At 42.8% G+C, this 25,611-nt stretch overlaps 1 protein-coding gene across 1 annotated transcript in view; it reads right to left on the bottom strand.

Annotated features, from left to right (window-relative positions):
- ADAMTS16 (ADAM metallopeptidase with thrombospondin type 1 motif 16) overlaps nucleotides 1–25,611 on the bottom strand; it is a 193,637-nt gene that overhangs the window by 86,980 nt on the left and 81,046 nt on the right. The window contains exons 8-10 of the mRNA XM_059878822.1: nucleotides 21,381–21,518; nucleotides 16,298–16,451; nucleotides 5,874–5,969 (exon numbers count right to left, since the gene is read on the bottom strand). Of these exons, the coding sequence (XP_059734805.1) occupies nucleotides 5,874–5,969; nucleotides 16,298–16,451; nucleotides 21,381–21,518 (388 nt within the window). The remainder of the gene's footprint in view (nucleotides 1–5,873; nucleotides 5,970–16,297; nucleotides 16,452–21,380; nucleotides 21,519–25,611) is intronic.

Genomic DNA, 25,611 nt, shown 5'->3' on the forward strand with positions numbered 1-25,611 from the left:
ACTGTGTAGGAGACTAGAAAATAATAGTTCTAGGAAGGCAAAAACAACCTACCAATATTGATATGGTCGCTGAAAACAGCTTATGATTCCTTCTAGTACTTGGTGTCTACTGCATACATTCGACCTGAGATGCAGAAAGCGCTGGGTTCGATGCTCGATACTGGATGCTTGGGGCTGGTGCACTGGGACGACCCAGAGGCAGGGTATGGGGAGGGAGGAGGGAGGAGGGTTCAGGATGGGGAACACATGTGTACCTGTGGCAGATTCATTTCGATGTTTGGCAAAACCAATACAACATTGTAAAGTTTAAAAATAAAATAGATAATGTAACAATAAAAAAAAATAAAGTCACTTGGCTAATTCCTCTGTCAAGTCATGGTTAAGCCAATACCTTGACTTAAAGCCTAAATGGGACTTGTTTAGGTTAAATTATTTCATTTTTCTTGGGATGCTTATAAATTACTTTAATAAAATTTGGTCTAGTTTTATTTTAAAATGACATAAAGTGTTTACATGATGTAAGGATTTGTTTTAAAATGACACAAAGAATCAGAGATCAAATTGCCAACATCCACTGGATCATAGTAAAAGCAAGAGAATTCCAGAAAAACATCTACTTCTGCTTAATTGACTATGCTAAAGCCTTTGACTGTGTGGATCACAACAAATTGTGGACAGTTCTTCAAGAGATGGGAATACCAGACCACCTTACCTGTCTCCTGAGAAAGCTGTATGCAGGTCAAGAAGCAACAGTTAGAAACAGACATGGAACTACAGACTGGTTCCAAATTGGGAAAGGAGTACATCAAGGCTGTATATTGTCACCCTGCTTAATTAACTTATATGCAGAGTACATCATGCGAAATGCCAGGCTGGATGAAGCACAAACTGGAATCAAGATTGTTGGGAGAAATATCAACAACTTCAGATACGCATACACCCTTATGGCAGAAAGTGAAGAAGAACTAAAGACCCTCTTGATGAAGGTGAAAGAGGAGAGTGAAAAAGCTGGCTTAAAACTCAACATTCAAAAAATGAAGACCATGGCATCCAGTCCCATCACTTCATGCCAAATAGATGGGGAAACAATGGAGACAGTGACAGACTTTATTTTCTTGGGCTCCAAAATCATTGCAGATGGTGACTACAGCAATGAAATTAAAAGACACTTGGTCTTTGGAAGGAAAGTTATGAAAAACCTAGACAACGTATTAAAAAGCAGAGACATTAGTTTTCCAACAAAGGTCCATAGAATCAAAACTATCATTTTTCCAGTAGTCAGGTATGGATGTGAGTGTTGGACCATAAAGAAGGCTGAGCACTGAAGAACTGATGCTTTTGAACTGTGGTGTTAGAGAAGACTCTTGAGAGTTCCTTGGACTGCAAGGAGATCAAACCAGTCCTGAAGGAAATCAGTCCTGAATATTCCCTGGAAAGACTGATGCTGAAGCTGAATCTCCAATCCTTTGGCCACATGATGAGATGAGCCAACTCATTAGAAAAGACCCTGATTCTGGGGAAGAGTGAAGGCAGGAGGGGAAGGGACGACAGAGGATGAGATGGTTGGATGGCGTCACTGACTCAATGAACATGAGTTTGAGCAAGCTCTGGGAGGTAGTGAAGGGCAGGGAAGCCTGGTGTGCTGCAGCCCATGGGGTCACAAAGAGTTGGACCCGACTGAGAGACTGAACAACAACAAAGGGTTTATGTAATGTTTTTCTGAAACTTGGAGTTTATTCTTTTATTTTTTGATGTAAGCAAATAATGTAGATTAATCATTCCTTTTCTTTCATAAATGACTCCATGTTACCCACATCTTTTTCCATTCTCTTTTTTTCACTTAACTCTATATTCTGTAGTTCATTCCATAGAAGAAGGTAGACACATCCCTCACTCCTTTGTTGCAGCAACAAAACATTCCAGTAAGTGTGTTTCCAATCCATGTCCTTCTGATGAACACTTGCATCATTTCCAGGCTTTTGCTCTGATAATCATTGCTTCAATAATTGTATTGCAAAAAACAGAATTTTTTTTTTTGCTGTTTTTGTCAGAGTGTACTTTTGTAAAATTGAAGTGAAGTTGATTTACAATACTGTGCTAGTTTCAGGTTTATGGCAAAGTGATTCAGTTATACTTACATAAATATGTACTTTTTTTTTCAGAATCTTTTCACTTGTAGGTTATTATACAATATATAATATAGTTCCCCATGCTGTAAAGTAGGTCCTTGCTGTCTACTTTATGTATAGTGGTGTGCATCTGTTAATGCCACGCTCCTACTTTATTCCCTTTTGGTTGCCATATGTTGTTTCCTATATCTGTGAGTCTATTTCTGTTTCATTTATAAATTCACTTGTGTCATTTTTTAGACTCCACATATCATATGATATTTGTCTTTCTCACTTAGTACGATAATCTCTAGGTCCATCCGTGCTGCTGCAAATGCCATTATTTCACTCCTTTTTATGGCTGAGTGATATTCCATTGCATACATGTACCAAATCTTCTTTATCCATTCATCTGTTGATGGACATTTAGGTTGCTCTCATATCTTGGGTACTGTAAATAGTGCTGTTATGAACATATGGGTGCATGTACCTTTTCAAATTATCATTTTCTCTGGATATATGACCAAGATTATCCTTAAGTGAATATTCTTAAAAATTATTTTTAAAAAGTTATTTTTTTTGTGAATTTGAGGAGAAGCCATTACATCTTCTCCCAAGAAAGTTGCATGTAGACACACAAACATACATACACGCACACAATTTCGAGCATAATTTCTCACAGGTTGCAGACCCCTGCAGCTGGTGAGTGAGGTGGTCAGCATAAGATCTTTGTGTTAAGTAGACACACAAAATGTCTGAAGAAGCACTGGTTGTATTTCTAAGAACCATTCCATTTGGTCGCAGTTTTATATTTTATTGATGACTTGAAAGAAGGCTTTCTCTTGGGCAGTGTGATGTCACCATGAAGCACACATCCTGTTGTGATGCTGACCACGAAATCCACTGTCACTCTGAAACCCAGTACAGACAGGGAAGCAGCATAATGAGTCACGAAAACTGATGCCGTGGAGGAGAAAATGAGCCCTACATATCAGCTCAGCCAGGTGCATGATCTGGGCACTGACTCAGGTGCCCTGAGCCTGCCCTCCTCTGAGTATCAGGCATGATGGAAACCACCAGACTGAGTTGTTCCAGGGACCCAAGGTAATGACCCAGTCCTTGTACCAAACGTAATCACAAAGTGAGAGCTGGTTTAATTTTACATTAGGGATCACTGAAGAACCAGAGTCTGCTTTGGCATGCATCCAGGCTGTAGTCCTCATCCCCTTGCTATGGATTTCTCATGGCGAGAGCACAGGGAACCCAGTGTCTTTTTCCTGGAAGAGTTCTTGGGTCTACAGTGGGGGCTACCGTAGGTTTACCCTCCGGATGCTTGTGGGGATTCAATGTATATAATGCTCTAAGGACAGCTCTTGTCACTAAAAGATGCACTGACCACGGGTCAGGTGTACCAGCATGCAGGTCCACCCAGAGCCTCATTGTTGTAGCCGGTGGAGGGGAATAGGCTCCCATTCAGGAAAGAGATATACAGAAGCTTGAGAGCTACTGTCAGTTATCTAGAACATACCCACTGCTCTCGAATACCCCAAAGTACTGGCACACTGACTTTTGGTAATGCTCGCTTCTCAGTCAGTACACCTCATGGACACTGTGGACCAGTGATGCACAAAGACACACCACTAACACCAAAGAAGTTTTACAGGGGCCTCTGATGCTTGTCCCATCCTGGCCACTGGGCACCCATGAGATTCTAGGCAGAACACTTAACGCCGTGCAATTCGTAAGGATCCATTCTGGCTTAATATACACTGATTCTTTTCAATTTGAAGGAAAAAGCTCTATTTGGAAACATAATGAAAAAAAAAATACCACGGAAAATCAGCAACAGAGGATGAGATGGTTGGATGCCATCACTGACTCAATGGACATCAGTTTATGCAAACTCAGGAGATAGTGAAGGATAGGGGAGCCTGGTGTGTACTGCAGTCCCTGGGGACCCAAAGAGTCAGACACAACTTAGAAATTGAACAACAACAATTGTGCTTTCAAGGTAAACAGAATGTAATGATAATACACGGGTAGCACCAGAGTTATTACATCATCCCTGAAAAATAGTAGATTTTAAAGAAAGCAGGCTGCCTGGAGAGCCAAGCCACACTGGTGTGCACCATCACCAGGGCAACAATGGGAGGGCTACCAATCTTTCAAGAAATCAGCATAATTTTGAAAACTTTGCAATCAAGTATATGCAGGGAGTCATGATCACCTGCAGCTTAAAGCTCAGGTAAATTGCCTGGTTAAAGTGTCAGTCACTCAGTTGTGTCCAACTCTTTGGGAACCCATGGACTGTAGCCCACCAAGCTCCTCCGTTCATGGAATTCTCCAGGCAAGAACACTGGAGTGGGTAGCCATTTCCTTCTCCAGGGGATCTTCAGGACCCAGGGATACAACCTGGATCTCCTGCATCATGGGCAGATTCTTTACCATCTAAGCCACCAGGGAAGTCCAAATTCCCTGGTATCCTGTGACAACTGGCATTTCTACATTGCAGTACCTCAGCAAATGCATTTCCTCTTTTGAGAAACTATTGTTTAGTCGTCAAGTCATGTCTGACTCTTTGCGACCCCATGGACTGTAGCATTCCAGGCTTCCCTGTCTCTCACTATCTCCCTGAGTTTGCTCAAGTTCATGTCCACAGGATGCCATCCAGCCGTTTTATCCTCTGTCACTCTCTTCTCCTTCTGCCTTTTGAGAAACTAAAAGCATTCTTATTAGACTTTTTTGTTATGGACTAGTTTACTGCTGTATATATCACTAGACAGATTTAAATATCAATCTCACCCTTGGAAGGTCTGAAAATAAAGCATATTAACAGATGTAGGACGAATGGTTCTTAGGTGCTATTCCTAGGCAAATTTACCTCACTTCTCTTCATTTTCTCAGTCAGCGCTGCAATAATTTAACCTGAAAGCACGTTAACATTGTTTCTTAATACTGTAAATCCTTTCTTTCTGTACTCACATTTAAATATGTTTATAGTGTAACAAAGTTTACTTCAGAATTTAAATGTACTAGATCAATAATATTCAGGCATATGTTTCTCTTTTGTACTTGTTAGCATCACTAAAAAGTTCAGATATATAGAAGAAAAAATGGCTACAGTGACAATTCGGTTCTGACATATTTCTGTCTTTTTCAGTAGCCTTTTATAGTTTGAAAAATACAATCACGCAGCTTAAATAAAAATAATTAAAATATTACTCTTTAGCAGTAAGAGAATTTAATTTTCAGTTTTAATGACAGAATTGTCATTGTCTCCCAGCTAGTAATGAACTTGCCATCTTATGAATTTTCTCTTTTCCCCAGGACAGCATCTTATTTTCCCAGGAGCAATAGTCAAAAGGCTCTGTTCAACAGTCTTCAATGGATGCTCTGAGGCTTTATCAGAACTACTGAACACTAGTTCTTTGTATGATTATAAGGTAGTCAAGAGTTTAACATTATCCCTCATTAAACAGAATCAGCCATCACCTGTTGCCTGACATCAGTGTCTAGTAATTGCAGGTATCTCATCAATGCATCACTAGAAAAGTGAGAAGGGGAGTCAGTCCTCTTCATAGAATTAATATAAATTAAGCAATCTTTCGACATAGTATCAGTTCAGTTCAGTCGCTCAGTTGTATCAGATAGGAACATAAAGATCAGGAAGACAGGCTCAGAAATACAAAGACAAAAGGAGGAAGGATGCATGGCTGAAAGGCTGACATGTGAATATGATGTCTGTACCTAAGGTGAGTTTCTTACCATGTCATGCCCACAAGTAGTGCCTTCTGCAGCTGGCATGAATTTAGTCTCACATTTCCTTCCTATCCGGTGGCACCACAGGGCTTTACAGATATCCTAAAATGGAAAGAAGTTCATTAGTATTACAAATAGTCCACACAGCTGTGATAAAATGTTGTCATTGTTTAGTTGTTAAGTCGTGTGTGACTCTTTTGCCACCCTATGGACTGTAGCCTGCCAGGCTCCTGAGTCCATGGAATCTTCCAGGCAAGAACACTAGAGTGAGTTGCCATTTCCTCCTTCAGGGGATCTTCCTAACCCACGGATCAAATATGCATCTCTTGCTTTGGCAAGTGGGTTCTTTACCACTGAGATACCTGGAAAGCCCAGTATTACTGAAAAGTTTAAGGGAAAAACAACTTATATAAATTAAAAGCTAATGTCTACTCAGGAGTAGGTACTCATGGTAGACTAATGACCCAGAAGTCTCATGTTCTAGACATGGTCCAACTTCATTCTATCCCCGAAGCTCTATTTATTTCTATTTATTCATCATACATTTAACAAAATTATACTTCCTAAATTAAAAATAAAATATGCTTAATCCAGACATTGAAGAAAAGTACAAATAATTAAAAATTAAGAAATTAAAAACCAATAACACATAACATTTTATAATTCACTCTTGCTCCTACCTTTCACTAACTTCTGCAACTCTGAATCCTCATTTCCATGTTAAAGATGACTATGAAACTTGCTGACGTGTCCATTTCTCTAGCCAGTCATCCATTCATTCATTTACCCACCCATCCACCAACCCCAAATCTTTGATGAAGGTCTAGAATGTGCCAGGTATCTAGATAGGCATGGGGTTTCATAAGCAATATGACCAGACCTACTCTCTCAAGAATGGTCTTAGAGGGAGTAGATCGGTGTAAATCACCACTGGTGAACACGGGAAGAGGTTCCCCTGCTACAAGGGAAAGAACATGGTGCAGGGTGGGCTTGCCATTAGAAAAGAGCTTCGCCTGAAGGACCCAGGAAAGGAGTGGGAGAAGATGGACAGATGAGTCAACTCTTCAGATCAAGTCTGGCTCTTTCCGAAGAGAAAGAATGAAGGGTTCATGCAAAGAAAGATGAGAAAGAACAATGGCATGTGCAGAGGAAGGAAGCTCCACATGGCTGATTCGTGAGCAAAATAAAACAAGATCTGAGGTTTAACCACAATAAAAAGCCTCTCCAACTGTAAGAAATTATTTATGCTTTTAGATCCAAAGGAACATCTTAGTGAAGGGTAGACCGTGGGGCTCATGAAATGATGGGACCTTCAGGAAAGCTGGTGGGGGCTGCAGTGCACGTGACGAAAACATTTCTTAAATGACCTGTACAACTGTTCTAAATACTTGAACCAGTGCTGCACTATTTCCCAAGACATTTAATATCTGCATCTACAGGGTGCTTCCTGTTATAAAGAAAATGCAACACAGCAAAACTTCCACATGGTTCTGTCTGAAAAATGGCATTTCACGGCATCTGTGCCTCTACTTCCAGTTTCAGGTGGCGCTTCAGAGTGACTGTGCCTCTATTCCTGTTTCAGATGGCACCTCAGGGCGTCTGTGCCTCTTCTTCTTGTTTCAGGTGGCGATTCAGGGCGTCTGTGACTCTACTTCCTTTTTCAGGTGGCCTTTCACTGCGCCTGTGCCTCTACTTCCTGTTTCAGATGGTGCTTCAGGGCGTCTGTGCCTCTTCTTCCTGTTTCAGATGGTGCTTCAATGCCTCTACTTCCTGTTTCAGGTGGCATTTCATGGCGTCTATGCCTCTAATTCCTGTTTCAGGTGGCGTTTCACGGCGTCTGTGCCTCTACTTCCTGTTTCAGGTGGTGCTTCAGGGCGTCTGTGCCTCTACTTCCTGCTTCAGATGGAGCTTCAGGGCGCCTGTGCCTCTACTTCCTGTTTCAGATGGTGCTTCAGGGCGTCTGTGCCTCTTCTTCCTGTTTCAGATGGTGCTTCAATGCCTCTACTTCCTGTTTCAAGTGGCGTTTCACAGCGTCTGTTCCTCTACTTCCTGTTTCAGGTGGCGTTTCACGGCGTCTGTGCCTCTACTTCCTGTTTCAGGTGGTGCTTCAGGGCGTCTGTGCCTCTACATCCTGTTTCAGACGGTGCTTCAATGCCTCTACTTCCTGTTTAAGATGGCCTTTCAGGGCGTCTGTGCCTCTACTTCCTGTTTCAGATGGCGCCTCAGGGCGTCTGTGCCTCTACTTCCTGTTTCAGATGGCGCTTCACGGCATTTGTGCCTCTACTTCCTGTTTCAGATGGCGCTTCACGGCATTTGTGCTTCTACTTCCTGTTTCAACGATGCTAGAGATGAGCTCACGAGGCTTTCTGCATTGTATGAGTGACTAATTGAAAGATTTTCCTTTTAGCAATCCATATGGATTTTACCTTCACAAAACATAATTCTGAAATTTCCATAAATTTATTCATTATATATTTAACAGTTAAAATAGCTGTTAAAGACCCCCCCCCCCCCCCCCCCCCAGCTTGTATCTCTCTCACTGAAAAGACAGATTTTCAGAACATGGAATTTTAAGAAGCTTTTGATGTTTTAATTTGGATATCAATTCATTGCTTTTATTTTGAGGTGTTCATAGTAATCTCCTATGGTTACAATCATGGTACTGTTAAATTGTATTTTCTCTGGAGCCTGACAGAATCATGAAGTGCTACTGGGGCAAACATGTCATGCCTGGTGGTCAGTGTTGCGCCTGGTTCTCATGACATTAATTAGCATGCTGTACCAGGGGTCTCTGTTCTTGGCCGGAATGGTGTTTAGAGATCAGAGCCATAAGAAGACCTAAAGGCATCCATAACATCAGGGGGCTGGGTGTCTGTAAGTCTCCAAAGGGACAACTAGGAAGCTCTGTTTGCACGGATGACACACAGATTTCAGACAGTGGTGCAGGGGAGGGGTACCTGCCCTGACGTAACCTAGTGATTCGGGCAGCTGGGCAAGCACAAGCAAGGGGAAGGACACACAGATGGATAAGTGCATGATAAGGGAATGGTTAGCTCCTATGACTGGGTTAGCAGGAGACATAGAGGCCCGGGGAGGGTTTGGGCTTCTGAGAAGGTATCTGGTGTAAATTGGGCAGGACAGATAGGGCAGGCAGAACCCGGGTATCCTCTTTGTATGCAGCTGCCCATCAACTTGTCCCGGGGGCCACATGAAGTGTCAGAGGTCCTGTGCCCGCTTTAGGGCTTGGCACCCGACAGGCACCAAATTCATGCCAGTGTCCTTTCTCAATTCCGATCATGAGGAGATGTGAGCTCACTTCCAGTTCCCAGCCTGGTTCATGGCTGTGGCTGGAGGGAGCCAATGCTGCTAATTCCTGGGGCGGTTTCGGAGATGATGGAAGAGGGTAAAATAAATGGGGCTTTAAAATATTAAATTATTTTTATGTTTTTGTCATCAATACCTGGAACAGTGCTTAGCACCTGGCTGGCTTTCAATAAATGCTTTCTGAGTGAGTCAAACATCTGTTAGTTTGTTTCTGTGGAAACGTTGGACAGAGTGAGCAGAAACTTCTTTAGTGTAAAATGATCATAATAGTGATCAGTGGATTGTGATCATGAAAACATCTACGATAATTTAGGAGGGTAACCTTATGATATGAAAATGCTACACCGAGACTACTGCTAAAAGTATTTTCATAGTCTTCTTACATGATAGTTTTGGGTAACGTTCTGCAGAATATAGACATATAGATGGAAGATACTAATGAAAGTGACGGTTTTTAAGTTTTTTAAATAAGAAGCTCCCATGTAGAGGAGGCTGGTGGCCGTCAGCACACCACTAAATCATATGATGTGTCTCTTCTTCAGCCTGTGCCCAGTTTTTGCCATCTGTGTATTTCAGCCCCATCCTTCAAACTGCTCAGTCCCCAATTCTAGGCCCCCAGGTAGAAATAAATCAAGAGTTACAAGAGCCTTGAAATATATAATTCATGTTATTGTGTTCTAACATGTCAGAAAGTATTCGAGGCTTTGGTGTCTTTATGTAAATGCTGGCCACTTAATAACAATGTGACATTCTATCCTGGAAAACAAATAGAAACCCTAGTATCTCAAATGATGTTTATTTTGTTATCTAAACAACTCAAATCCAATTATTCCCTCTTGGTTTTATCATATTTTGACTTTACTGCTAACTTCTGGATTAAGTACAAGGGTGGTATTAAACTAACATTATGATCATTACATTCTTAATAAAATTTTAGGGTCCTCTTGGAACAAAGATACTATTAAATAATGGTTCCAGGGATAGGAATGTGGAATGCAATAAATGCTGGATGGGGTGGGGTGGGCACAGGGCGGGGGGCTTCCCAATTTACCAACAGTACCCAGGACACTAAGGTGATAAAATTTCCAGTTCTCACATGCTGCACCTCAGATTGTCAGTTCAGGACACCAAGCGATGTTGATGAAGCAGAATAGGAACTTAACAAAGACAGTGTTCAAAATAACTAAAAATGGTATAGATGATCCTATTAGCAAAGCAGAGATAGAAAGAACAAATGAATGGGCACCGAAGGAGGAAGGGGAGCTGGATGAACTGGGAGATTGGGACTGACACATATACATTACTGATACTGAGTGAGTATACTTTCACTTTCATAAAATAGGTAACTAATGAGAACCTACTGTATAGCACAGAGAACTCTACTCAATGCTCTGTGTTGGCTTAAATGGGAGGGAAATTAAAAAAAGAGGATACATGTAAACATATAGCTGATTCACTTTGCTGTACACAAAAGTACACAACACTACGAAGCAACTATTGTTCTTGTTCAGTTGCCCAGTCGTGTCTGACTCTTTGTGACCCCATGGACTGCAGCATGCCAGGCCTCTCTGTCCCTCAACATCTCCCGAAGTTTTCCCAAGTTCATGGCATCAGTGATGCCATCCAGCCATCTCACCCTCTGAAGCCCTGTTTAACCCTGTCTAAAATATCATCCATCCATCTGTAACCCTTCCCAGCAAATTTGTACTGAGTGGGTCTTAAGTGCCAAGGGTTGGTTTAGGCACTGGGTAGTTTTTCTGTTATTTATTATTTTATATTCTCCCATCAGAAAAGTTCAAGATCTTTACATTTCAACTTAATCAAATAGACTCATTCTTAGAAGATTTCAGCAGGAGGTCATTTGAAAAATTAAATTTTGTAATTGAGAATTTCCTGAGATGCTTCAATTCATATAGAATATATAGAATCTAATTGTCACTCTATATCTAAAGTTGAGATTCTTTATATTAGAAGGTTTGGCCACATGAGTAGAATTTAACTTCTAAAAAGAAAACTATGTCAATTTTATTTGTATTAAAAAACAATTTCACATCATAGGGAATTATGTTACAATACTGACTTTGATGGATTTTTTTTCAAAAGGTATCTTCTCTATTGTTTATGGTGAAGTAACTGGTACTAGGCTTACTTTTCTACATTTAAAAATTATAAAACTGGCTAATTGTTTCAGACTCTTGCAACAAGCAACACAGTACATAGTTCTCAAGAGAAGAGAAATTCATCAGGTGAGTGCCACCTCTGCCCAACTCCCCCCCTGGGTACATTTTGCTGACCATGGTACAGAAATGTGGATCCTACGCAGACAACAACGGTCTCACCGAACTGAGAGTACAGAGATCCAAGTTGGGGCTGCAGAAGTAGCCAGAATTTGTGGGACGACGATCAGAAAGGAAAAAGTTAAATTGAATAGGGAGCCCTGAAGATTCCCTTCAGGTCCTTATCTAAGGGGTGAATGGCTGATACACAGGATGAGACTCCAAGTGGTCTGGCAGAGCGCAGCATCTTTGAGCTGATAGCTGATAAGGGTTGGAAGATTGTGCATACACAATGCTGGGAAAAAGCAGTGTTCTGGCCCACACAAAGTGAGCATCTGGGCATCCAGTGGAAAGCCCAAAGTCCACGTCTCATGAGTAAGAACCATAAGCTGTCTAATAGGTAGAGTACAGGCTGTGCCTTAGACCTAAGGAAAACCTTATGGCAGAAAGTGAAGAGGAACTAAAAAGCCTCTTGATGAAAGTGAAAGTTGAGCGTGAAAAAGTTGGCTTAAAGCTCAACATTCAGAAAACGAAGATCATGGCATCCGGTCCCATCACTTCATGGGAAATAGACGGGGAAACAGTGGAAACAATGTCAGACTTTATTTTTTTGGGCTCCAAAATCACTGCAGATGGTGACTGCAGCCATGAAATTAAAAGACACTTACTCCTTGGAAGGAAAGTTATGACCAACTTAGATAGCATAATGAAAAGCAGAGACATTACTTTGCCAAAAAAGGTCCATCTAGTCAAGGCTATGGTTTTTCCTGTGGCCACCTATGGGTGTGAGAGTTGGACTGTGAAGAAGGCTGAGCACTGAAGAATGGATGCTTTTGAACTGTGGTGTTGGAGAAGACTCCTGAGAGTCCCTTGGACTGCAAGGAGATCCAACCAGTCCATTCTGAAGGAGATCAGCCCTGGGATTTCTTTGGAAGGAATGATGCTAAAGCTGAAACTCCAGTACTTTGGCCACCTCATGTGAAGAGTTGACTCATTGGAAAAGACTCTGATGCTGGGAGGGATTGGGGGCAGGAGGAGAAGGGGACGACAGAGGATGAGATGGCTGGATGGCATCACTGACTCGATGGACGTGAGTCTGAGTGAACTCCGGGAGTTGGTGATGGACAGGGAGGCCTGGCATGCTGGGGTTCATGGGGTCGTAAAGAGTCGGACACGACTGAGCGACTGAACTGAACTGAACTGAAGGAAGAATAATGGTGGCTCAGACGGTAAAGGATCTGCCCGCAATATGGGAGACTCAGGTTCAATTCCTGGGTCTGGAAGATCCCCTGGAGAAGGAAATTGCTACCTACTCCAGTATTCTTGCCTGGATAATCCCATGGACAGAGGAGCCTGGAGGGCTACAGTCTATGGGGTCACAAAGAGTCAGGTATGACTGAGTGACTAAAAAAAAAAAAAAAAGGAATAATAAAACAAAGGCTCAGGGGATCGAAAGAATTCACCTACTCTAACAACATAATATTAATATACATAACATAAAATAATATATCATGATATATAATTGTAACGCAAGTGATATATTCAAAAAACGGGCATAAGTGAACAAGTAGGATATTCTCTAGAGACATACAGACTATAAAAAAGAACCAAATGGTGATTCTAGTATGAAACTTAAAATAAACCAAATGCATAGTTTGATGAATTGTCTAAATAAATGACTAGGAATGTTAGAAGAAAGAGACAAATGATGACAAACTTTTATTAGAAACAGCTGAGTCAGATGAAAATGGAACTATGTCTTTAAAGGGTCTAAAGGGAAAAAAAGGAACAAAGAATGGACTGTTTAGAATTTTATATTCAGAAAAAAAGTGTTCTTCAAAACTGAGGGTAAATTAATGACATTTTTCAGATAAAGAAAACCTGAGATACTTTATGGCCACAGATTTGTGCTACAGAAATGCTAAAGGAGGTTCTCCAGGCCGTAAGGAAATGACACAGTTTGAAACTGATGAACAGTAAATGGCAAATGTGTGGGTTAACATAAAAGATGACCCTATTTTATTTAAAAATAACCCATTATTTTAAAACACAAATTGTAACAGTGTGCCATGTGGCTCATAGCTTGCAAAAGAAATAAAGTACATCATGACAATAGCACAAAGAGTGAAAGAAGGCTACATGGACCCATTTGTTGTAAGGATCCTGCATTTTGCATAAAGTGACATGATGCTAATTCTATATAGGTTGCAAGTTAAAGATGCAGCTTTAGAGCAACCACTAAAAGTGCAAGAAAAAGATAGCTAAAAAGCAAATTGGTTCAAAAAATAGAATTTTTGAAAAGACATTTAATCCAAAAGAAAACAGAAACAAAAAAGGAATGAGAACAGGAAACAAATAGCAAAATGGGAGATTTAAATCCACTGTGTCTGTAACTGTTGTGCTTCGTCGCTCAGTCGCGTCTGACTCTTTGTGACCCCACAACCCTCAGTCATGTCTGACTCTTTGTGACCCCAAAATAAAACAGAAACAAAAAAGGAATGAGAACAGGAAACACATAGCAAAATGGGAGATTTAAATCTGCTATGTCAATAATTGTTGTGCTTAGTCCCTCAGTCGTGTTCGACTCATTGTGACCCCGTGGATTATAACCTGCCAGACTCCTCTGTCCATGGGGATTTTTCAGACAAGAATACTGGAGTGGGTTGCCATGCACTCTTCCAGGGGATCTTCCCAACCCAGAGATCAAACTCAGGGTTTCCTGCATTGCAGGTGGATTCTTTACCATCTCAGCCACCAGGGAAGTCCCATGTCAATAATTACATTAAACATAATGGATTAAACATTCCAGTGAAAGGCTAGAAACTGTTCAACTGGATACGAAAGCAATATCAAACTAAAGGATGCTACAACAGACACATGTTACATAAAAACACAAAGAAACGGGCAGTTAAAGAATGGGGAAAATATGCAAAGAGTATTCTTAAATAAGCTGATGTGGCTGTATTAGCATAAGATAAAGTAGAATTCAAGAAAAGTGACATTATCAAAAGTAAAATAAAGTTATTGTATATTAATGAAAGGATCAGGAAGACATAAATCCAAAACCTGTATACACCTAAAAACCTAGCTTCAAAATACACAAAGCAAAAACTAATAGAACCAATGGGAAAAACAGAAAAATATATAACCTTTGTTAAAGATTTTAACACTCATCTCTGAAATCATTACATAACAAGTAACAAATATTGTAGAGGCTACAGAAGCTGTAAATACTATTGGCAAACAAACTAACAGAATCTCTTACCAAGCAAGGACCAAGAGGGGACCTCAGTTTGATAAAAGGTTACCAGGTAAAAATTTAATTGTCAACCTAAAACAAATGCATTTCCCTGAGTGTAAAATTTCCTCATTAATAGAAAGATGTCTGGAAAAGGAAATGGCAACCCACTCCAGTGTCTTGCCTGGAGAATCCCATGGACAGAGGAGCCTGGCGGGCTACAGTCCATGGTGTCACAAAAGGGTCGGACATGACCTAGTGACTAAACAGTAACGACAATAGAAAGACATGCTGCATTTAACTTACTCCCTGTATTTCCCAAACATTATTAGTTTACCACGGATGACAGCCTACAGTCTCAGCAAAACAGTGTGGAAACCAGGAGTATGCTGTAGAACACTCCACCTTTGAAAGAAAATGTTAGATGTGGGCTCCTTTTCCTTAGCAAACAGAAGAGTAACACAAAAAATTCTCAGGGATCTTACATATTCCTCCAACGGAAAAAGCAACACTGGGAATACTGTGTTGATGCTAGCTGATTTACTATTCTGGTTCCAAGCTGAGATTACCCAGCTGAGGAGATAAACATCCAGTTCTGGCAGACAGTTGTAACTGACTCTACGGGGAGACCTACTTGAGTTTAGAAGAAAGAAGATGATCATGTTGGATTTAAATTGGGCATATTCCCAACGTGTTCTGAAATGTTGGAGATTTCTGGAGGACTATATATTTTTGTCCACTTTACTTTTGATTTTATTATAAACTAGGATAAAAGAAAACTCGTGTGACCCCATGGACTGTAGCCTGTCAAGCTCCTCTATCCGTGGGATTTCCCAGGCAAAAATAATGGAGTGGGTTGCTATTTCCTTCTCCAGGGAATCTTCCTGACCCAGGGATCGACCCCAGGTCTCCTGCATTGGCAGGTGGATTCTTTATGGACTGAGCCACCAGGGAAGCCCCCAAAATCACTACTTTCATTCCATTTATGGGTGGCTTTGATAGCAGTTTAGTAGAGCGAGTTATGAAATCTTCACGTTCCCTTGTCTAGCAAGACCACGTGTCTCTGTGTTACATGGGGAATCTATGTGAGAAAACCGCTCTGCTGGTGTCCCTGGGGTCAGGAGACTACTATGAAAGGCTTCTCTAGAAATACTTCATTTGAGGAATTTAATAATCAGAAGTCCCAGACAGGCTACTGCCTTATCGTAAATTCTGTCTCTGTCTGAGGAAGGTAGGGGAGCAGAGGCAGTGCGCACTGTTCCTTAAACACCATTTGAAAAGAATACAGTGTATTAATTTGCCACCTTCCACCAACCAAGAGTTCTCACTGAACTCGCACATGATAAATCAGAAGGAGCTGACCCAAGAGGCCAAGTCAGTACTCGAGAGAAAGCTGATACCTACCGCAGCATCCACGGCCATCTTCTTTGCCAGTAAAACATGTGTTTCCTGTTATACAGGGCCAGCCCTAACACACAGGATTTGACATTTGGTAGGTACCCAATAAACGCAGCACACATCAACGTCAGCTTCACCGAATAAAACGGTTTTATGAAGCATTTCGCGCTGAACACTTGCCGACAATCGCTTGCCTTTTTGAAACCCAGCGTGCAGAGCTTGGCTTCCTCTCCAAATTGCCACTTGCACTGTGTGTTCGCATCGTATAACTCTCCGGGCAGCTTCTCCGGATACTTGTACTCCTTCACGGGCTTTGGCCGGTCGGCAAGGCAGGTAGCCTGGGCGGTGCTAGAACACAGAAGAGCTGCTGGTGAGGCCAGGAGTTCCCAAAGGTGTACACGCAATCAGGCCTTTTGTTTCCCCTCATCAGTGGCACCCCACTCCAGTACTCTTGCCTGGAAAATCCATGGACAGGGGAGCCTGGTAGGCTGCAGTCCATGGGGTCGCTAAGAGTTGGACACGACTGAGCGACTTTACTTTCACTTTTTACTTTCATGCGTTGGAGAAGGAAATGGCAACCCACTCCAGTGTTCTTGCCTGGAGAATCCCAGGGACAGGGAAGCCTGGTGGGCTGCCGTCTATGGGGTCGCAGAGTCGGACACGACTGAAGTGACCTAGCAGCATGAAAATCTACAACATGTCTTGTGCAAAGAAGAGGAGACTTTTTTTTTTTTTTTCCTGAGGTCGAAATAAAACATTTATCTTAATCGTATTTCAATATAGGGGCCACAGTTTCTAAAATTGTTCAGAATCTATGTCACATTTTCTGGGGAGGCCATTTGCTCTTCCTGGGATCTCTCACTTAGCGTGGGGAAAGTGGGAAGAAATGGTACAACCAGATGTTCGATGCAAGAAGCTCCTATAACAGACACTGTCTAAAGTACACTCTTTTCCAGGAACAATAAAAAGATGAAATGAGCATTGTTAATAGCAGAAACATGATCAACCTGTGTCAAAGGCTGTGATTTTCTTCTTCCTTCCTTTCCTGCACAATAGCTTCCAGCTTCCGCATGGAACATGTGCAGTGATTTCCATCAGAAATGCTCTATACGAAGGCTGATTTCTGACTAGATTCCCAGGCCTAGAAGAAGTTCATTCTCTCCTTCAGTTCACTAGCAGATAGTTAACCACCAATTGGTGATTTCTTCCTCCACAAACAGGGCATTCTGTTCCCTACAGAGACGTGCTTCGGGATAATTTTGCATTGGGAGGAAGGAGGAGAAACAAGTGTTTGCAAATAGCAACTAAATTCTGCTTATAAATTTCCATAAGCAAAAGTGAACAGCAAACAAACAAAAATAAAACACTTCTGTAATCACAACAAATTCCACAGCAGTAGGTCACCTTAGGCATCTCCCAACTTTTCTTTGTGGGGTTGTTCACCTTGAGGGGAATCTTTACCTCACCCTACTCACCCCAAAGTAACAATCTGTTCTCTGTTTCTGTTTTTCTTTTCAACATCCCACACATTCATGAAATCATACAATGTCTGTCTTTCTCTGACTCATTTCACTCATTTCACAACGCCCTCAAAATTCATCTATGTTGTCACATGTGATTGAACTTCCTTCCTTCTCATGGCTGAATGATATCACACCGTGTGCATGTGTGGATATAGACACAGTACACATACGAGCTTCCCAGCTGGCGCCATTGGTAAGGAATACACCTGCCAGTGCTGGAGACACAGGAGACTTGTGTTCGATCCCTGGGTTGGGAAGATCCCCTGGAGAAGGAAATGATGACCCAGCCCAGCACTTTTGCCTGCAGAATCCCATGGACAGAGGAGCCTGGCAGGCTAAAGTCCATGAGGTCGCAAAGAGTCACTTGCGACTAAACACACGCACGCACACACACACCAGTGCGTATACACATGTAAACATCACATGTACATCACATGTATCAAGTCCTCTTTACTCTTTCACCCACTGAAGGACACTCAGGCTGTTTCCAAGACTTGGCCATTGTGATGTGCTCCAGGTCATGACCTCGGTAGAAGTTACACCAAAGTGTGTGTGCATGTGTGCTAAGTCGCTTCAGTCATGTGCAACTCTGTGACCCTATGGACTGTTGCCCCCAGGCTGTTAAATGTTATTGAGCTTATAATTTGGTACATATATATTATATATGTGGTCAAGCACAGCAAAAAATAACATTAATGAAGAATATTAGGCCAAGCCAGAGGTTCTATAAGAAAATTTCAAAGTCCTTTTCCCCGCCATGACTCATGAACCATAACAGGTTAAAGACTTCCAGAGATTTTTTTTTTTCTTTTTTTTACCTTTACCACCTCTTCTTCCAAGAGAGGACACGGGCCCTCAGAAAAGGCTACCTACTTGCCACGGTCAAGGTCTCCCAGGCTTACGTGGGGAAGTCCAAGTTGGCGCATAAGCTGATTCCCTGGCTGATCTACAGGAAACTGCTCGTCCTTCCGTCTCACAAAAACTACACTTAGCCATGACTCGAGGGCTTGTTTTTCTTAAGATCAATATTAAACAGCAGGGCAAGATGTAAACGGAAATGTCTTATTTCTCTTATGCCCCCAAACAGATTCTTTCAGGCCAAATCAAATTTTCTCATCCACAGGGTGGTCTGGGGCACGCCAGGGCATCCGTGCCCCTTTAAACTCCTGCTTTCCTGCAATGACCTTTCTCATGTATGGATGTGGATTATGTGATGAGAGGGCTTCCCTCGTGGCTCAGACAGTAAAGAATCTGCCTGCAATGTGGGAGACCTGGGTTTGATCCCTGGGTTGGGAAGGTCCCCTGGAGAAGGGAATGGCACCCCACTCCAGTATTCTTGCCTGGAGAATCCCATGGACAGAGGAGCCTGGAGAGCTACAGTCTTTGGGGTCGCAAAGAGTTGGATACATCTGAACAAATGTTTCAGTTCAGTTCAGTTCTGTGATGAGAGGGGAGGTGATATTTTCTGATCAGCAGTTCATGATTCAAACTTTCAAGCAGCAAATTGAAGATGAACCCATGTTGCCATTAAATTTAAAATAATGAGTTAAAATTTCCCTAAGTCCTAGGCCTCCCAGATACAGACATGAGTAAATGTGATGAAGTCTGTCTGCAGGAAGTGACATACGTCTTTACTGATGAGTCTGAGGAATTTACTGTAAACACTTTTCTACTAAGTATAGAGAAAAGTCGTGCTGACAACTTCAGGCCAATTGAGTTTCCTTATTATATATAATTTTTCTGTATACCTAATGCTAAACTGCTAATAAAAGAAAGCAGATTCATCTTCGAAAAGTTGGTCACTTATCCTTACTCATTGTTGGGATCACATCCAAATTGCTGACTAACTGGTGGAGAATATAACAGTGTTTTGATTACTTAAAAGTTAGGGAACCAGAAAACATGTAAAAGAAGATGGATTCAGGGTCATTAAGCCAACGAAAAATCAGGGTTGAAACACTGGGCACATTCAGTTCACAGCCAGACATCTCAAGTGCTAAGAATCCGAAGAGTGAATCGGACAATGAGAGGCTTTCTTGGAAAACTTGATCTTTCAAGAAAACACATTTCTGAGCATGAAAAACATCTTATTATTATTTTTTTATGTGTGGTCCAAATTTTTATTATTATGTGGTCCAAAGAAATTAGTAAACTCCCTGAAAACAACTGTTTATTACTGCACGGCTAGAGAAGAGTTTTAATAATCGGCACAAAAATCAACGGAACAAAATGGCTCTGGGCTCCAGACTCTCATTGGTCATTCCCAGGGCCGCATTTTGATTTGGCGATTATACCCCTGATTAGTGGCATGGAGAGAATTATTGTCTCAGACTAGGACTGCTCTCTTTCCGTGAGTTCCATATTTCTTGGCAGTTTAAAACCCAAACTCTCTCATGAAGCTGATCTTCATGCAAGCCCACACTTTGTATCCCTGATGCCTGCACTTTTCAGGTTTTCAGAGCACATTTCAAAAAATTTATGATGTTTATATGTCTTCATCAAGACCAGTAAGATGAAAAAGAAGTAAAATTTTAAGAATATAAAATTTATACAAAGGATTTGAGATATAAAAACATTTAAAATTTTCCTTGTCAATACACTTCTTTGTTAGAGAAAGCAGAATCCTTCACACACACACACACACACACACACACACACACACACACACACAAACACACACCCCTAAAAATTTGAGCAGCTACATGAAGCAGCAAAAAACAATGCTAACAATCCCCAACTTGACCCCAAGAGAACACTGTGCAGAGAAAAGCAAATGTTGACAGGACCCATTGTGCCCTGCCAGTTGAAGAAGAGTGTGAATGCTGCCCTTTTGGTAACAGAAGTTTTAAGAAGCGATCAAGTGTGTATCCCTGGAGCACAGGTTTATATTACAGGATACAGATTTGTTATTGTTGTTGTCTAGTCACTTAGTCTTGTACAACTCTTTTAGCACCCCATGGACTGCAGCCCACCAGACTCCTCTGTCCCTGGGATTCTCCAGGCAAGAGTACCGGAGTGGGCGGCCATGCCCTCCTCCAGGGGGTCTTCCCCACCCAGGGCTGAGCCTGCGTCTCTTGCGTCTCCTCCACTGGCAGCGTCTTCTCCACCTGGGAAGTCCTAGGGTCTATTTGTGTGTTTCCCCCTGGTCTTCTTTCATTTGTTTTCTCTCTCTGACTTTCAAGTCTACTAATTTTTTTTTTTTACTTTTTTCTTTTTGATTTATTTTTGGAGGCTAATTACTTTACAATATTGTATTGGTTTGGTTTTGTCATACACTGACATGAGTCTGCCACGGGTGCACATGTGTTCCCCATCCTGAACCCCACTGCCTAATTTTTTTCTTGTGATAATCTGCTACAAACTCTTAAGGTAAGGTGGTTTCATGTGTTAAGTTTTTTCCCCAAGAACGTATAATTGAAGTACGAGTGGTAACGCTCACACTCTCCTTGATGACGCTCAGACATGTGAATGTGCTTAAAGAGACCTAAGTAGCCACTTCCCTCCTGTTTCTTGCCAGCATGCGAGTATTTTGAAAATAAGGAAGCATGCTCTTTGCATCTCCTTTACAACAGGGGTCCCCAAACCCTGGGCCACAGATCACTCGTGTTCAGAGGCCCCTTAGGAACCTGGCTGCACAGCAGGAGGGGAGCGGCTGGTACACATGAGTCTGGGGACCGCTCCAACGGGACTTGGCGGACCCAGCCGTGAACGTCAAAGGCAGCGCGAGACACACAGCCAGCTGCGGGGCTCGTACCTTAAAAACCTGTGCAGGTACTGGCGGCTGCAGGGGGACCAGGAGAAGACCCCGTTGCGTCCTGCCAATGTGGGGGACATTATGTTGCCTTCCGACTTCTTGCACACGTTCCCCTCTCCGTCATGGACCATGCCGAAGCTGTGGGAGAGAAACGGGTCTGTCAGAGCAAAGAACAGGGTCAGCGATTGCACTCGCTCAAACCAACACAGGTCAGCCCTGTGAAGACCACTCCTCCTGTGTGCTAGGCAGGCTGGCAAGGGGAAACCAAACCAGGGAAAATATCCACGTGGTCATGGACCCTTCCGGGAGAAACTACCATTTGTGCAGCTACTGAAAGTGCCCACCATCAAAACAGAGCCCACGGCCAGGTATCTGTGAAGGGCAGACAATTCAGTTATAAAAAAGCGTTTCCAGTGTGGGGGATGTGTGCGTGTGTGCTCGGTCACTCAGTCATGTCCGACTCTTTCAGACTCCATGGACAGTAATCTGCCAGGCTCCTCTGTCCATGGGATTTCCTGGGCAAGAGTACTGGAGTGGGTTGCCATCCCCTTCTCCGGGGGATCTTTCCAACCCAGGGATTGAACCCAGGCCCCCTGCATTGCCGGTAGGTGTTTTGCAGATGGTCAAAACCCAAAATGCCAACAGTGCATCCTTACTGTCCCTTGAGAAAACTGCAGTCTCGAGCTTATAAGAATCCCACTGACAGCTGCTACGCGTGCCCATTAAATCAGCTGCTGCTTACCTTCCTGAAGCTAGTCCTGTAGGATCGCCTCAGGCTGCCGTCTTCACCCACCTCGGAAGAGCACAACTTGCTGCACTGGGAAGGAAGCCTGGGGGACTTGGCAGCTCCTTGACCTGGAAGACTTCCCATGGCGGCGGACACATTCTTGGAGAGTCAAGCCATTTTTAGCCTTTAGTGCCTGGTACCCACCCGCTCAGGCTTCCCTGGCAGCTCAGCTGGTAAGGAATCTGCCTGCAGTACAGGAGACCCCAGTTCGATTCCTGGGTCGGGAAGATGCCCTGGAGGAGGGCGTAGCAACCCAGTCTAGTATTATTGCCTGGAGAATCCCCATGGACAGAGGAGTGTGGCGGGCTACAGTCCATGGGGTCTCAAAGAGTTGGACGTAACTGAGCGACTCAGCACAGAGCCCACCCGGTCACTGTACGGAGTCCCAGAAAGCAGTTCTGAATGAGCGGGATACAGAAGGAAGGGGAAGGGAAGAGAAGGAGGAAGCTAAGAGGGGTGGATGGTTCCTGCATCCATGTGGGCTTTCCTCTGCCGAGAACCCCATGATGAATGGAGGGAGGGGCACAGGGCTGGGAGACAGGGACACATGGGAGGTAGCTCCCAGGGGGCCAGGGAATCTGCACTTGTGGCAGAGGCTGAAGACCCAACTGTTTTCCTTAGAGCTGTTTAATAATATCAGGAAGAAGAACAACTCCCATTTGTAAGCACTACTTTTCAGGTATGGAGAAGGCAATGGCAACCCACTCCAGTACTCTTGCCTGGAAAATCCCATGGACATTAAGCACATTAAGTATTATTTTCTCACTACAGGTCTACAAGGTAGACATTATATTTGTAACGATAGCAAGATGGGAGGCCGGAGACAGCCTAGTCCAGGGTCTCAGAGCTGGGACTGGAACCCAATACTCTTGATGTCAGAGCTCGGGCAGGACCCATGCAATAGTGTAATCTGAGCGTGGTTGAAGGGTGGGTCCAAGAAACCTGCTGCACAAACACTGTCCAACTTTTGCACGATTCCCGCTCAGGACCAAGGGGATGCAGATGCAGTCACTCCGGCCTCCACCTGAAATCCCATTAAAAGCACTCAGTCAAGGCGAGGTAACCGTACGGCAGAGGGGATGTGCCCCAGAAATGGAGGATTCAGGCGTCATCCATGGGAGGCTGCCTCGGGGAGAAAGTGATGAAGATGAAATAGCAAAGTACCTTCCCCTGGATGGCCCTTGACTCGAATATGAAGAAAACACATTAGGGTCCAGCAAGTGCCCTAGATGAATCTGCTACCAATTCTGCCTTCATTTCTAAGGAATTCAAAACCACAGTATCCCACATCCGGGGATTAAACATCTTCATCAAAGTCATTTTCAATGATTCTCAGACTTGTCTGAGCATCAGAATATCTGAGAAATGTACCACACACTGGCTCCCCAAAGCCTACCTGGTAGAGTTTTGATTTAGTAATGTTGGGGGTTGTTGTTGAGTCACTCAGTCCTGTCTGACTCTCTGTGACCTCATGGACTACAGTTAGCCTGGCTTCCCTGTCCATCACCATCTCCTGGAGTTTGCTCAAACTCTTGTGCATTGAGTCGATAATGCCATCCAACCATCTCATCCTCTGTTGCCCTCTTTTTCTCCTGCCCTCAATCTTTCTCAGCATCAGGGTCTTTTCCAGTGAGTTGCCTCTTTGCATCAGGTGGCCAAAGTATTAGAACTTCAGCTTCAGCATCAGTCCTTCCAATGAATATTCAGGGTTGACTTCCTTGAGGATTGACTGGTTTGATCTCTTTGCAGTCTAAGGGACTCTCAAGAGTCTTTTCCAGCACAATTTGAAAGCATCAATTCTTCAGCGCTCAGCCTTCTTTATGGTCCAACTCTCACATCCATCCATAACTACTGGAAAAACCATAGCTTTGACTATATGGACCTTTGTCAGCAAAGTGATGTCTCTGCTTTTTAAATATGCTGTCTAGGTTTGTCATAGGTTTATTCTTTACCATTTGAGCCATCAGGAAAGCCCAAGTTGGGGGTTAGGTTCTGGTGTTTGGGTGAATCCTCACAAAATGATTCTGATACCCAACCAAACTTCAGCACTACTATGTTTCAAGTTGTTCTTGGAAGCAATACAAACCCTAAACTGCACTGAAGGAGTGTGGGGGATCAGCCTAGTGGCATGAAAGTGCACACAATAATCATAGTTGATAGTAACATTAATAAAGTCACGGAAGAATGACTAGGGCACATTTTGAAGATAAGGTTGGTATTTGGCAGCTAAGAAATGAAATTACTATTCAAGTTGCACATGCCAGACATTTTTTTTTTTTAGCTTCCATGACTCACAGTACTTTATTCCAAGTGGTTACTATTCTATATTTTAAAACAATACATATTCCCGCTTTCTTGTGTACTAGCTTTTAAGTTTCTAGAGAACAGAAGGTCTTCTTAACTGTGCTCAGAGACCCAGCACTGGTGGACTTTCTAGCTCATAACAGGAGCTCCAATGACATTTGCTGAATGAATAAGAAACGACCTTCCAGCTTTAACAGCAACTCAAATACCCAAATGTAAACATCATTTCACATCAAACTGGACTTGAGAATTATATTCAGTGTCACATGCTTTTAATGTCTTTTACAGAATTTTCTTGAGTTATTCAATGACATCAGCCAGTATTTCCTTGTTACTAGGGATATACCCAGGCTTCTCAGGTGGCCTAGTGGTAAAGAACCTGCCAATGCAGACTTAAGAGACCCGGGTTTGATTCCTGGGTCAGGAAGATCCTCTGGAGGAGGGTGTGGCAACTCACTCCAGTATTCTTGCCGGGAGAATCCCATGGACTGAAGCCTGGTGTGCTATGGTCCGTTGGGTCGCAAAGAGTTGGACATGACTAAAATGACTTTGGCATGCATGCAATGATATACCCAGGATGAACAGCCAAGCATTTTTAGAGGTTGCATCAATATTTCAGGCTGATCAGACAGCAGTGGTTAAGACAAAGGGAAGACCCTTCAGAAGTAACGATAGGTCAGAGTCATCTGGAAGGTAAACCACACACTGGCTGTGATGATGGTGCCACAGGTAGGACTTGTCCAGACTCGGATGCAGGCTTTTCAAGAAGCAGACCCATCCTTCCTGACAGACAGGAAGCCGACATGGGGACAGCAGTCAGGTGGGACTCTTGAAGCCAGGGCAGGTCAGATAACCTGGGAGAACATGAGTTGCGGCGGTGGGGGAACCTCCAGTCAGGGTCTTGGCCCTGTCATTCACAAGTGGTTTGATGTGGAGCAAATTTTTCAAGTTCCTGAGTCTCAGTTTTCTTACCTATAAAATGGGATAATAAAACTTGCCTCCTAAACTGTTCAGCATATCTGGCATCATGCATGTAAAAAAGGGAAAATTCAAAATATCTCTTTCCCTGATTCACATGTGGTCTTGATCAAATCTCAAGACACCTAGATGCCAGCTATCACTTGCATACATAACTTTGGT

This window comes from Bos taurus, chromosome 20 (assembly GCF_002263795.3).
Source record: "Bos taurus isolate L1 Dominette 01449 registration number 42190680 breed Hereford chromosome 20, ARS-UCD2.0, whole genome shotgun sequence".
NCBI classification, from domain to species: domain Eukaryota; kingdom Metazoa; phylum Chordata; class Mammalia; order Artiodactyla; family Bovidae; genus Bos; species Bos taurus.